Source organism: Melitaea cinxia, chromosome 16 (genome assembly GCF_905220565.1).
Source record: "Melitaea cinxia chromosome 16, ilMelCinx1.1, whole genome shotgun sequence".
In the NCBI taxonomy this organism is placed as follows: domain Eukaryota; kingdom Metazoa; phylum Arthropoda; class Insecta; order Lepidoptera; family Nymphalidae; genus Melitaea; species Melitaea cinxia.
Genome location: NC_059409.1, coordinates 2320364 through 2333297, shown reverse-complemented (window position 1 = coordinate 2333297; position 12934 = coordinate 2320364). Strand labels below are relative to the sequence as shown.

At 34.4% G+C, this 12934-nt stretch overlaps 1 protein-coding gene across 1 annotated transcript; it reads left to right on the top strand.

The window, feature by feature from the left end:
- Positions 1 to 3821: 3821 nt before the first annotated feature.
- LOC123661195 lies at positions 3822 to 4754 on the top strand. The gene has a single exon (XM_045596181.1). The coding sequence runs from the start codon at positions 3822 to 3824 to the stop codon at positions 4752 to 4754; it is 933 nt and encodes a 310-aa protein (XP_045452137.1).
- Positions 4755 to 12934: the final 8180 nt, after the last annotated feature.

Below are 12934 nucleotides of genomic sequence, written 5' to 3'. Positions count from 1 at the left end.
AAAACCTCATACCAATTTTGGTTTAAGAATTCCTGTGTTTATAGCCACTGTAAGTTATTTAGATTTTTTTCTCCTTTCTCCTTTTTTGTGACAGCTTTCTGCTCCGGGGTTTGTGGGTTCCATTTCTGGCCTGATGTTAAATCTATTAATTAATTTATCATTTGTTTTTATAAAAGATAATGAAAGTACGTCTTATTCCTGGGACTCAAACCCAATTATCACCAGTAAAATATGTTATTTACTATTATTGTATAGGTGGTGACTATGGGCAAAACACATGAGTTCACACCATTTTTGATACAAAATTATGGAGGCCTATGTCCAGCAGTGGACTGTATTAGGCTGAAGAATAGAGGTTTTTAGAGCATGATTATTAACAATACCGAATACAACTAGCTCTTATAAACAATAAACAAAGAAATGAACTCTTCATTTACATTTTAATCATTAATGTGGACGAAGGAGGCTGTACATCTCTGGACGAAAAACATTTCATTTTAATTTTAAAGCATATTTTAGTTTAAGGATCAAAAAAAAGAAATTTCCGTTTTAATTTAACATTATTTATGTAATCTCTGACCCAGCGTTAGTTAACTGGTCAGACCAACATGCAAATTCAATCTACGGATTTTTTTCGCAAAGTCCCGAAGCGAGGATCATCTCATTGACCTGTTTACACAAATTTTGTGTATTTCTTTGAGGAGGTATTATAGAGTAAATATTCATGTTATCATTTTTCCTTGTTAATTTTTTGGTTTACGTAATTTATTTTTGTTAAACTGAAGTTTAATAATGGTCGGAATATTATTAAATATAAGCATTTTCTCTTACGAATCGAATATATAAACTCTAAAAAAATTATTCAATTTACTATTTTAAATAAAAAATAAAAAAATTTATTTATTTATTTTTTTGTTTAAGTAAAACAACCAAAATTTACAAGGTATGTTCTATTAAATTAATATAACTAAAAAAGTAAAAACTTCGCGATTGATAATTGAAGCAGAATTGATTTAGGCCGTAACTGCGAAGGAGCTTTAATTTCGATTGTCACTCGACTTGACAAAGGTCAACGCTTTATTTAAATATACATACTTTATTGATATACTATTGTTTGACAGATAAAACAAATACATCTAAAAAAAAAATAATGAAATGAGACGATTGTTGGATTACAAAAAAAGAAATTGAAAAACAATCATCTGATAAAAAAAATTCTACAAGGAATTAAATTTAAAAGGAAAGTTTAATTTTATTATGGCCTTTTTTAAAGAGTCTGATATTCTACAGTTAGGTTAATTGCTGATTCTTTTGGAACACAACATCAAATACGATGCTGAAACAGGTGTCTACTGGTGGCGAGCCATCTATAAAATTTGTCCTCTTCAGTAGCCAAGACCAAATTAGTCGATGCGTTTTGTAGCTAAGCCCTAACACCGTCACCTTGCATCCCATTAATAACTTTCAATACTTCTCACACAACAATAGGATTTTAAAAACACAAATAAAAAATAAAAGAATATTTTAATAACGAACTAGAAAGTAAAATAACGTTTCAAACAAGTCTGAAAAGTAAAATATTAGATACAGGAAATTCAAACATTACCTCAAAACTCAAAAGAAATCACTGTATCCCGAATTGGGTTAAGTTAAATACTTTCGCAAAGCCGAAAAACATTTCAACATATTCAAAAAACTTGGTAAAGCGGCTCTTGTAAAACTCGTATGTTTATAATCTTGATAATACAGCTACTTGAATAAACAAAGTTATCTCGAGGCGGAGTTGGGATATCGTGATATATTGTAAAAGTTTCACAAAACGCATCAGTTAGGTATGATGTGGATTTCTTTTTTCTTATACACTCCTTGCTTCTTCTTAATATTTATGAATTTTACTGTGCAAATGTACGGCGTTGATATCTCTTAGTTAGGAGTCGATGAGAATTGTGGAAATATGTAACAGATAGTTTATATTACGAAAAACTTTCTGTACACTTGAATTCTTACATAATGTTTGTGACATTAAAACTTTGGCATTTTCGAATCGGATATCGGATCTTTTTACTAACTAAAGGTATAATTTAGATAAATAAAACTGTAAATACTAGTTATCTAATTAATTTTAATACTCTACTGTTACATCGGATAAATATCTCAGCTGAGCACAGAAAAAACTAATCAACCAGTAACCACGCTTATTCCGTAGCCTTTTGAGAAATACGAGTGTCCTAGAATTTCTCCTGAGATTCAAAAATGGTCTCAAAGTTCAACCACGAAAAGAAGATGAGAAAATCTTACAAATTAAAATAAATATAAAAGTTTCGATAAATTTCAAACATAAATTATAAAATATGACTGCTTGACAGAAAAGAGAGAGGCAATTAGAACCTTTCATCTTCGCGTAACATACAAGCGATAAGTGTTTTTCCTATTGGGAACATTAGTAATGTTTTGCTATTGTTCGTCCGTACCGCCCCTTCACAACCTTCAACAAAGCTTTATGTTATTGTATTCTAGTGTGAAGATGAATGAACCAGTCTAATTTTATTTTTATATCCGTGAAATTACATCTACAGTACCTAAATTGGCCATTGGGTATAACGACAATTCAATAAATTTGGTTTCAAGAGACAACTTATCTTATATATACATAGACAATTGACGTTCAGAAAAATATCAAATCTTATAAGCAGCTTTACCAGGAGTGTACTAGGCTGAAGCTATGACTCCATTTCAAACGGTAAATGGAAGAGCAGGAAGACTTCATACAATTTTCTACATTCTTTTGTATCCTCAGCATTCTATTCTCTATCATCTACGCTTATTTTCGTGAATTACTTGGTTTTATTTACCACATGATCTTCCTGGATTTCATAATTTGATAGAGAAATTTATATCGTTAGCAACAAACGAAAATTTATATGAAAAGAAATGTGAAAATTATTATGTAGATGAACCAGTTAGATCATATCGATAGGGTTTTCTTTGCCCAGGTGTAATATGAATATTCAAAGTAAAATCAAGCGAATTTTACTGCATTAAATATCGATTACATTTACTGTGGCATTCAGATAAATTCGTTAATTTTGTAATTTCCAGCAGTACCAATTAAATTACTGCTTCATCTGATATATTGTTATTTTACGTATAACATCAGTCGAACTTGTCTGCTAAAATGTAAATCAATTGTTTTACAAATAAACATGTCGAATGTTCTTATTGCTCTTAGATTTCAGAATTTGATATCTGTTCTCTTCCTCATAAATGCTAAATTAGCTTGATGTTGATTTATAGTTAGAATATGATAACGTCGTTGTGTTTTGTTTCACAGCTTTGGATTAAACTCAAAGCTCGGTACAATTTAATCTACGTGTATGTATTTTATATATTCAGAATATAATTTTTTTTTCTGTTTTGGCGGTAGTCTGAACAACACGTATTTCGTATCTGCAGAGTGAATTAAGTGTATAATATTCATTATATACAGAAAGTTTTACATAAACATTCATCTGAGTGCTTAAATAGTGCCCATAAATGTTTGCAAGATAAATTACGCAAGAGAAGGGATTTAATCTTGTTGTTTCTGTGAGTGACGATCAGCTGTCCGTTCGTTGTGTCATCCGCTGTAAAATATAAAATTGTGGATAGTATGCCTGATAAGCAGCCCGTCTTCTGTGAGTGCAAATTGGATTTATTGTAATACAAAGACAAAATACTCATTAAATAGTTAATTGTTTAATTTAATTATTAAAACTGGTATAAACTAGCGACATCTAGTCCCCATAGTTTGACTTAACACTTATAAGATAAATAAGTTCATTATGGCCAATAAATGTAACAGCTGTGGTAAGTTCACCTCCTCAGCAGATGGCGCTAAGTGCAAGAAATGCTCCCTTACTTTCCATCGTGGGTGTTTATCGAACTCGAGCCCTGGCAATACAGCTGCACCTAAATGGTTATGCAAAGGCTGTAAAAGCAACGACGGGTGTGCAGATGCTTTTTTAGATGATAATAGTGTTAGTAGTATCGAAGCTATGACAAAAGCAATTGAACTCCTACGCAATGAGCTATCGGCTTGCACAAAGGAGATGTGTTCGTTTAGGCAGGAAATTGGCTCCATTAGATCAAGTTTGGTTGAGTTTAACAGTCGCATAGACGCATTTGATGAACGTTTGTCTAGGTTAGAAAGGGAAAAAGAGATCCTAGACACTAATGAAAACACCATAGCCCAGCTTAGAGCGGATATTAATGAGCGAGATCAGGAGCTGTTGCTAAATGATATAGAGATCACCGGTATAACGGAGCTGGACGGCGAAAATCTTACGCATGTAGTCAACCTGGTTGGTAATAAAATAGGGGTAAACATCGATGAACGCGATATAGTGAGTGTGCAGCGCGCCGGTCCCCGCCGAACTTCAGCTACATCGACTCGGCCTCGAACCCGCGCCATTTGTGTGCGTCTGGCCCGACGTTCTGTCCGCGACGAGATACTGCGCGCGGCGCGCGTGAGACGGGGTGCGGACTCGGCCGGCTTTAACATTGATGCACAGCCACGACGATTTTACGTCAACGAGCGTCTCACTCGCACTAACCGTCAATTATTTTACGCTGCTCGCGCGAAAGCTAAGGAAGCGGGTTGGCGGTACGTGTGGACGCGAAATGGGCGCATATTCGCGCGCCGAGATGCTGGTTTAAATAATATTAGACATCGTATTGGATCTATCAATGACATTGAAAAGGTTTTTTGTGTATAGTTTGTTTGTATGATATTTTATCTCTTCTATATATTGTATGCAATAATAATATTGTTGTTGTTTCGTGTACTGAATTTTATGTTTTAAGAACTAGTTACCTGGAAATAACTACGGTTAAACGTTCATATTCCATATTGGCGGTGATTATTGCCTATCTCGCCACGTCTCACAAAAATAGTGTAATATACTTTAAGGCTTTCGATGTAATCATAAAGTATTATTCTACTGTAATAGTATGCAAACACAACTATTTGGATGATATTTTTTTTTATGATGGGGGTACTTCTGGTTCATATATTGCTAAGCATTATTTTAATTACGGTTTACTTTATATGTTGATATGGTATATTGTGATTGTTGATATTATTATATCTTATTATAAATATATATTATTCTATGTTTTTTATGTGGTATCTTATATAAAGAGGTTTACTTTGTGTTATGTTGCTAGTTTATTTTTAATAATGGTTGTTATTAATGGCTTTAGATAGATATATTCGTTTTGGTTTAATTAACCCTCGCTCCTTGGGTACAGGTCATGAGGAACTTGTGGTTGCGTTGCAGAAACATGAAATCGATATTTGTGCATTGAACGAAACATGGCTTAAAGAGGGTGAAGACGCCAATGCCCCAAAGATAGCTGGATACCACCTTCGACACGTTCCTCGTCCTTCTAGTATACGTGGTCGAGGTGGCGGTGTTGGTTTCTACTGTAAGTGTGAACTGCCCGTCCGCATCCTCAGGCATCCAATCACGGACACTGTTGAGCAAATGTGGCTTCAGGTAAGAATAAATTGTAAAAAGGTTGCTGTTGGTACCGCTTATCGTCCACCCTGGCTATGTGTGCAGACATTCGTTAACGCACTGAGTGAGTCAATCAGTTCGTTTTCATGGCATGATCATATCATCCTTCTCGGCGACTTCAATATTAACGTACTGAACGCTAGAGAGGGTAACACGTTATTACTCAATGATCTCTTGTCCAGCTTCGGCCTTCAGCAGATCGTCACTGAGCCCACACATTTCTCCGCTCATGTAAACACCTTGCTCGATCTCGTTTGCACTGATGCAAGCGTGACACGAGTATGGGTTGATCATTTGCCTTCACTCAGTGACCATGCGTTAGTCGTGTGTGAGCTGGATATGCCCAAGATAAAAAAGCGCCCGAAAACTTTGTGTTATAGGCCTATTAAAGACATAGATTTATCACTTTTTGAAAATTACATGGAATCAGTCAATTGGAGTGCTATGAATGATGGGGTGAATATTAATGAAACAGCCAAATATATCTCCTCTAATTTGCTTAGAGTTTTTGACTGTCTTGTCCCCAAAAAAAAGGTTACCATTAAGGAAAAGAGCTACCCTTGGATAACTTATAATATTCGTATAATGATGAAACATCGCGATAAGGCCCATCGGGAGGCCCGTTCATCTAAGAGTCCGTCCAAGCTAAACTACTACAAGGAACTTAAGAATCTCGTAGCGCAGGCCATCAACGCCGAAAAAGAAGCCTATCTAAAAAAGTATATTTGCTCCAACATACAAAACCCTAGAACCATGTGGAAACACATTAAAGAAAATGTAAACTTTAAAAATACTGATGTGCCCCTTCCTATAAATTTGCGTGATGCGGAGAAGTTGAATAAACATTTTATGAACGTTCCAGGTGATAATATAGTAGATTCTTCATATATTGAGTATTATCTTAAAAACAAATATGATTCGTCAAGTACTTTTAGATTCCATGTTGTGACGGAGGAGGAGGTTGCCACCATTGTTCGGGAACTGCGTTCTAACGCCGTCGGCGTGGATGGCATTTCATTGGATATGCTACTCTTATCTATTCCGTACACACTAAACTCTTTTACCAACTTAGTTAATAGAAGCATCTTATCCTCAACATTCCCCGAGATGTGGCGTGATGCTGTGGTGCGTCCTATTCCTAAAACTTCCCACCCTTCGGAATTTAAAGATCTACGTCCAATAAGTATATTGTCGTGTCCCTCAAAAATCTTGGAAAAAATTGTCTGTAAGCAACTCACTGAATACGTAGAAAGTAGGAGCATTCTACCCGTAATGCAGTCAGGTTTTAGGAAGCACCACAGCACTACGACCGCTCTTGTGGGTGTGATCGATGACATACTTCATGCCCAAGATAGAGGAAATGTTACTATTATAGTATTTCTTGATTTCTCTCGAGCATTTGATGCTATTAATATTAACTTACTTTTAGCAAAACTCCGATTTTACGGATTGGATGAGTCCGCTGTTCTGTGGTTTGCCAGCTATCTACAAGATAGATACCAAGTTGTAGAAATAAAAACAGAGGAGGGAAATGTGATTTCCTCACGGCGTAGCCCAGTTAAAAGAGGAGTACCTCAGGGTTCCATACTGGGGCCAATCTTGTTTAGCATTTACTCTGCCGACGTTACTAGGTGCATACAAAATTGTAAATTTCATATTTATGCCGATGACATTCAGATTTATTTTTCTTTTCGATCTCATGACGTTGCACCCTCGGTGGGTAAAATCAACAGTGATCTGGATAGGATTTTTGACTGGGCCAAGTCAAATGCTTTGGTTTTGAACCCCAATAAAACGAAGTATATGATTATCGGTACGCGAAAGCAGGTACAGCAAGTCCAGGACTTTGATCCACTGATTGCTGTTAATGGCTGCAAAATCGACAGAGTATCAGAAGCTCGTAATTTAGGGCTTCTAATGGATGAGAATCTACGGTTCGAAAAACATGTTTTAAAGTTAGTACGTAATTGTTTTTTCCGTTTGAAAGTTATGTATCGTATTAGGAAGTCACTGAGTGAAGAACTACGCATTAGACTATGTGAAGCTTTGGTCCTCTCTCAGTTTAATTACGTCGATGCCGTTATAGGTCCAAGGCTATTAGAGCGCACTAAAAGATCGATTCAACGCGTTCAAAACGCCTGTGCACGTTATTGTTTTCAGATACCGCGGCGGGATCACGTTACTCCTTTCATAAATCGGGCATCTATATTAAAAATGGAAAGTCGTAGGCAATTACATCTTGCCACAATGCTGTTTGGCATAATTAAACACGGTGTACCTGTCTATTTATTTGAGAGGTTGGAATGGACAAGAAACATTAACACCACACATTTTACACGATCTACTCGCTGCGCACTGTCTATGCCGGTTCACCACACGGCAGCATTTAGGGGTGGCTTTAAATACGCAGCAACCAAGTGCTGGAACAACCTTCCTCCTCCTCTGCGTGACCTTCGTACTAAAGCCAGCTTCAAGCGTCAATATAAAAAGTATTTATTAGAATTACAAAAGAAAAATTAGTTTTTTTTTTTTTTCTTTGTAGCTGTGAATTTTTAATTATTTTTTTTTCTCTCTCTTTTTTTTTTAATGTTTATGCGAGTATACTGTTTAGTTAACTATCTATCTCATTTCTATAATAAGTATTTTATTCTGGAGGTGTTTTCCTTGTGGTGCCAGTATTTCTATATAACCTAATAAATCCCATATATATCCATTTATAATTATGTGTTTATATAATAAGCAAGTAGGTTTATGTGTATATATTTATCATGTTATTATTATTTCAATTTATTTATTATACTTTTCAATTTATTTAATGTACTTTTTTGTGTTGTCCATATCGCAGTCTTTTCCTTTATTAGTATGTATTGTTTTGCAATATTTTATATAATCCATAGATTTCTATGTATGTATCCATGTGTATGTATATATCTATCAGAATGCCGCCAAAATGAAAATTAATTACAAAACTTAGGGTGGTCCTGAAAACCAGTGTTAGGACTAACAGTCCTAACTTAAACTGAGGTCACACCTTTTTGTGAGACATGCTGCGAACTTATATAAAAAATGTCTTAGTTAAATACTTTTAATCGATAAGTTTATATTGTATCTCTTTTTTTGTTTTGTTGTACGTTTGCATCCTCTTTGTATTTCCTTGTCCTTGTTGTAAATTATGTGCAATGTGTTTTTCTTTTTATATCATTTTAACCTGATGCAGTGTGTTTTTCACAAATAAATTTATTATTATTATTATTATTATTATTATTATAATTTTGATGTTTATGTGAAATATAGGACGTCTAAATAAATTGTTGTTGTATCGGCCGATATTTGTTAACATTTAGTTTTGTAGAACACGTGAATCTCTTGGGCAAAGTTATGCATTCACGACGTTGCTTCGCTTTAAACTATCGTTTTTCTTGTGTCATAAGTACGGTAACATTTTGAACGGCATATATTTTTCTTGCTTCGTCGTCTTTAAAATTTATCACTCGCTTGTAACCTGATATATACAGCTAAATTGTAAATCACCCTCACAATATTTGTTTCTTCTGTCAATTTTAATTTTTCCATCATCGGGAGAGAAGTGAATACACATTTGCCAAGTGCACTTCTACCGAGACCATGTTTTGATCATATCATATTATGCTTGACTGGAAAAGTACCACGAACCTACAGAATATAACAGCAAAATAATATTACACTCAAGTAGTATTGTGTTTCTGTGGCGAGTAAGGTATCCAGAGCTTCCGGGCAAAGGCAGCAATAGCTTCAGCAACGCGCTTGCGATACTTCTGGTATTGCCAGCGTCTATATTTTACAGTAATCGCTTATTATCTGATGTAGTATACGGTTCTTTGCTACTACTTTGGTGGTATAAAAAAAGTCCTATGTCAAGTTCAGCACAGTCATAAGCATAATGATGCAAGTCACTGAGATTACATAATATAAAAAATCACAAAACATAGCGTTTTGTGATTATGTTATATTATGTAATCTCGTATCGTAGATCCAAGCTTAATCAACCACAAAACCATATAATTACATATGTGTATAACACATAAATGAAAAATTACAAATGATAAGAAAATTAAATAAATTAGTTGTCTTAGTTGCGCCGTCGACTGCAAAATGCTGCAAGCGATTTTACAGATTAATGAACTGTTACATGATATGCACGGAAAGGCTTCGGCTTTGAGGTTTTAATTCCATGTATCGTGTAATTTTATTATATAGTTAATTTTATTTTTACTATCCTTTTTAATTAAGCACGTCAAAAACTGTGTGTGTAATATACGTTTTCATTTAGCTCACATTTCAAATCGATTGTTACGTAAATGTATAAATAAACTTTTGTTTTTCATGACACTTATTGATACATTTAAAAATATTATTATATTATATTGGATAGATTCATTATACTTCAATAATTATTATTTAAAACTATTATTAGTGAAGATCAGCCCTGCAGTCACCAACCAGCGTGGTGACTATGGGAAAAACACATGAATTTACGCCATTTTTTGGCACGAACACCACTGCTGGACATAGGCCTCCACAAGTTTACGCCAAAAATAACGTGAACTCATGTGTGTTGCCCATAGTCACCACGCTGGGCAGGCGGGTTGGTGACCGCAGTACTGGCTTTGTCGCACCGAAGACGCTGCTGCCCGTCTTCGGCCTGTGTATTTCAAAGCCAGCAGTTGGATGGTTATCCCGCCACCGGTCGGCTTTTTAAGTTCCAAGGTGGTAGTGGAACAGTGTTATCCCTTAGCCGCCTCTTACGACACCCACGGGAAGAGAGGGGGTGGCTATATTCTTTAGTACCGTAGCCACACAGTACAATGATAATTAGTGAAGATTCATTTGCACATATATTTTTACATAACATAACTATTTACCTTTACTGTTGTACTATGTAATAAATGTCCCACTGCTGTATTAAAACTTACCTTTATAAGGGAGAAAAGTTGCAGGTTAGTAGATGAACATGTTTAAATTACGTGTACTTTCTGAAAATACAGGTTTTATCAACCTTGACAGATTTTGTGGCTAACAAAAAGCAATATCGCAGCTAGAAATGCTTCTCGATAATATAAACAACTGCCAAATAGGTACTGCTTATTCCGCGAAACATAGTAACCTAATAATAGAACAATTGAATGTCTCCTTGAATTTAGTGAACAGAAACAAAGTTATTATTTCTGCACCTAATTATTTTAAAACGATACATATCACTGATGATTACCTCCCAAAACTCCAATCAAGGCTAGACCAAATCTTTATGAATATAACACAGAACTTTTACCATAACTGATTAGCGCTAAGCTCAGAAAACATATTGTCGTCAATTCATATTGAGACTAGATGTATGAATTGTATATTTTAGTTAGCTATAAGTATAGACAAAATAGAAACAGCTCGAACGAAAATCTATGGCAAAGAAATGATAAGTTTGAACGTAACTGTACACTGGTACACAATATAACTGAACAAATCCCTTAAAAGACTTAAGTTCACTTTTGTTTTAAATTTCATTATCTAGTTTTACAGTCTCAACACAAAATCCAAAGAAATCCAATTACGAGTAATCTAAGACTACTTAAAGCCACTGTGGTTGAATCTATTCATTTGGTGTAATGACTCGGTCATGATATAGCCTTTTAAAATAAGCATATACAGTTCTAAGTGAATATTTGTGGCTATAGGAACAAAAAAAGTATAATATTATCAATATCAGAAGCCATTAAATAATGTAATGTATTGTAAGGTACATTTATTAATGAAATGTAAATGGGTGTGTATTAAATTAAAAGTAGATTTGACAATTATCACCTACCCTATGTGAGCAGTAGGAAACTGAAAGGGTTAAGAGTATATAACTTAATCGTAAGAAATATCATTTAAAGTCATTTAATTTGTTCAGCATGATTCGCGGTTATAATACAGATAAAATATTACAAAAATGCTCTTTCAGATTCACCACGAATCACATAACATACTTGACAAAAAAAAATCTTACCATCAATAAGAACTTTACAATTTCGTTTTAAAATGATTTCCTCATTTTCATAGTAATATCGAACTTGTAGATTATAAAGAAACACGTTCCTTTTAACTTAAATAACACAAAATTTTCACCCAATCTGTTGTAAGATTAATTAATTTATCAAACAAATTAATCACGAATTCCTAAATGAAGTCTTGCTACTGACAAACTTTGAGTGCTCTAAATAATACGGAAAAGAAAAGAACCTCTTTTATTTCATTCAGTCATTAACGAAATTAATTAGATTTCTTAATTTTTTTTTTTTTTTGTTTGATACTGAAATACAAAGTTACATTACTTTAATATCTTCACATATATCATTAAGAACTACGAATAAATATAAATGTTCCTACTGCATGTAATTGGATTAAATTTTTTTTACAGCCACAAGGCGAAACTCGAAAAATGTATAAGTGCACGTCTCTTCCATTACAGACAGTATTGAAGTGCATAAGTACAAAATTTCAAGTTATTTGAATAACGACGATTCATTCAACCCTTTTAAGAGATAAATTAAGAATTAAAAAATAATAAAACAAAAAAAAATATGTTTTATAATTTTATATTTAGATACTTAACCATGTACTATCATTTATTTCAAATTAAAAACAAAAGAGTTTCACAAAAAAAAGTATTCCTTCTCCCCCCCCCCCCCCTTGTATTATTTATTGAACACACAGTTTGAAACTAATCTATTAATTAACATAAAGTTCCCTAAGCTGACTGTATGATTTTTGACTTAAAACATGAATAAAACGAACTATCTTCGAATGAACGGTTTTAATTTATTCCAAATATACTTTAAGATATTAAACAGGATCTATTACTGACGTTAAATGTATTTCAGACTCGTACTCATATTTTGAAATCCCAGCTTAAGCTAAGCCTGTCTACATTTGTACCGGAAACGCGTATTTCTTCGAGCATCGGATCTGAGACTATCTCGCTATTATGTAATATATTTTAAACGGAGACCGTTGTTAAGTTTTTAATGTTGCTTACTTTTATATACTTGTTATGTTTACAGAGGTTAGGTTAGGTTAGTTTGTAGTAGTTAGTTTTCAGATTCTGGGGTGCTGATTGGTCGGTGACCTCCTCGTGGTGCACTCTAGGCAACGGGATGGGCAGCTCTTCTTCTTTTCTTGGACTATCAGGGAACGCACTCTGGGTAGATACTTCTCTGGTCCTATCAGAGTGGACCTGTGAGCGCACACTAACGTCACCACGGATGATGGCCGGATCCAGCGTGCGCTCAATCTGCCATCGGACAGAGCGGGCAGAAGTTTTGTTCGCCAGTTACTGTATATTGGTCTATATACAGTAACTG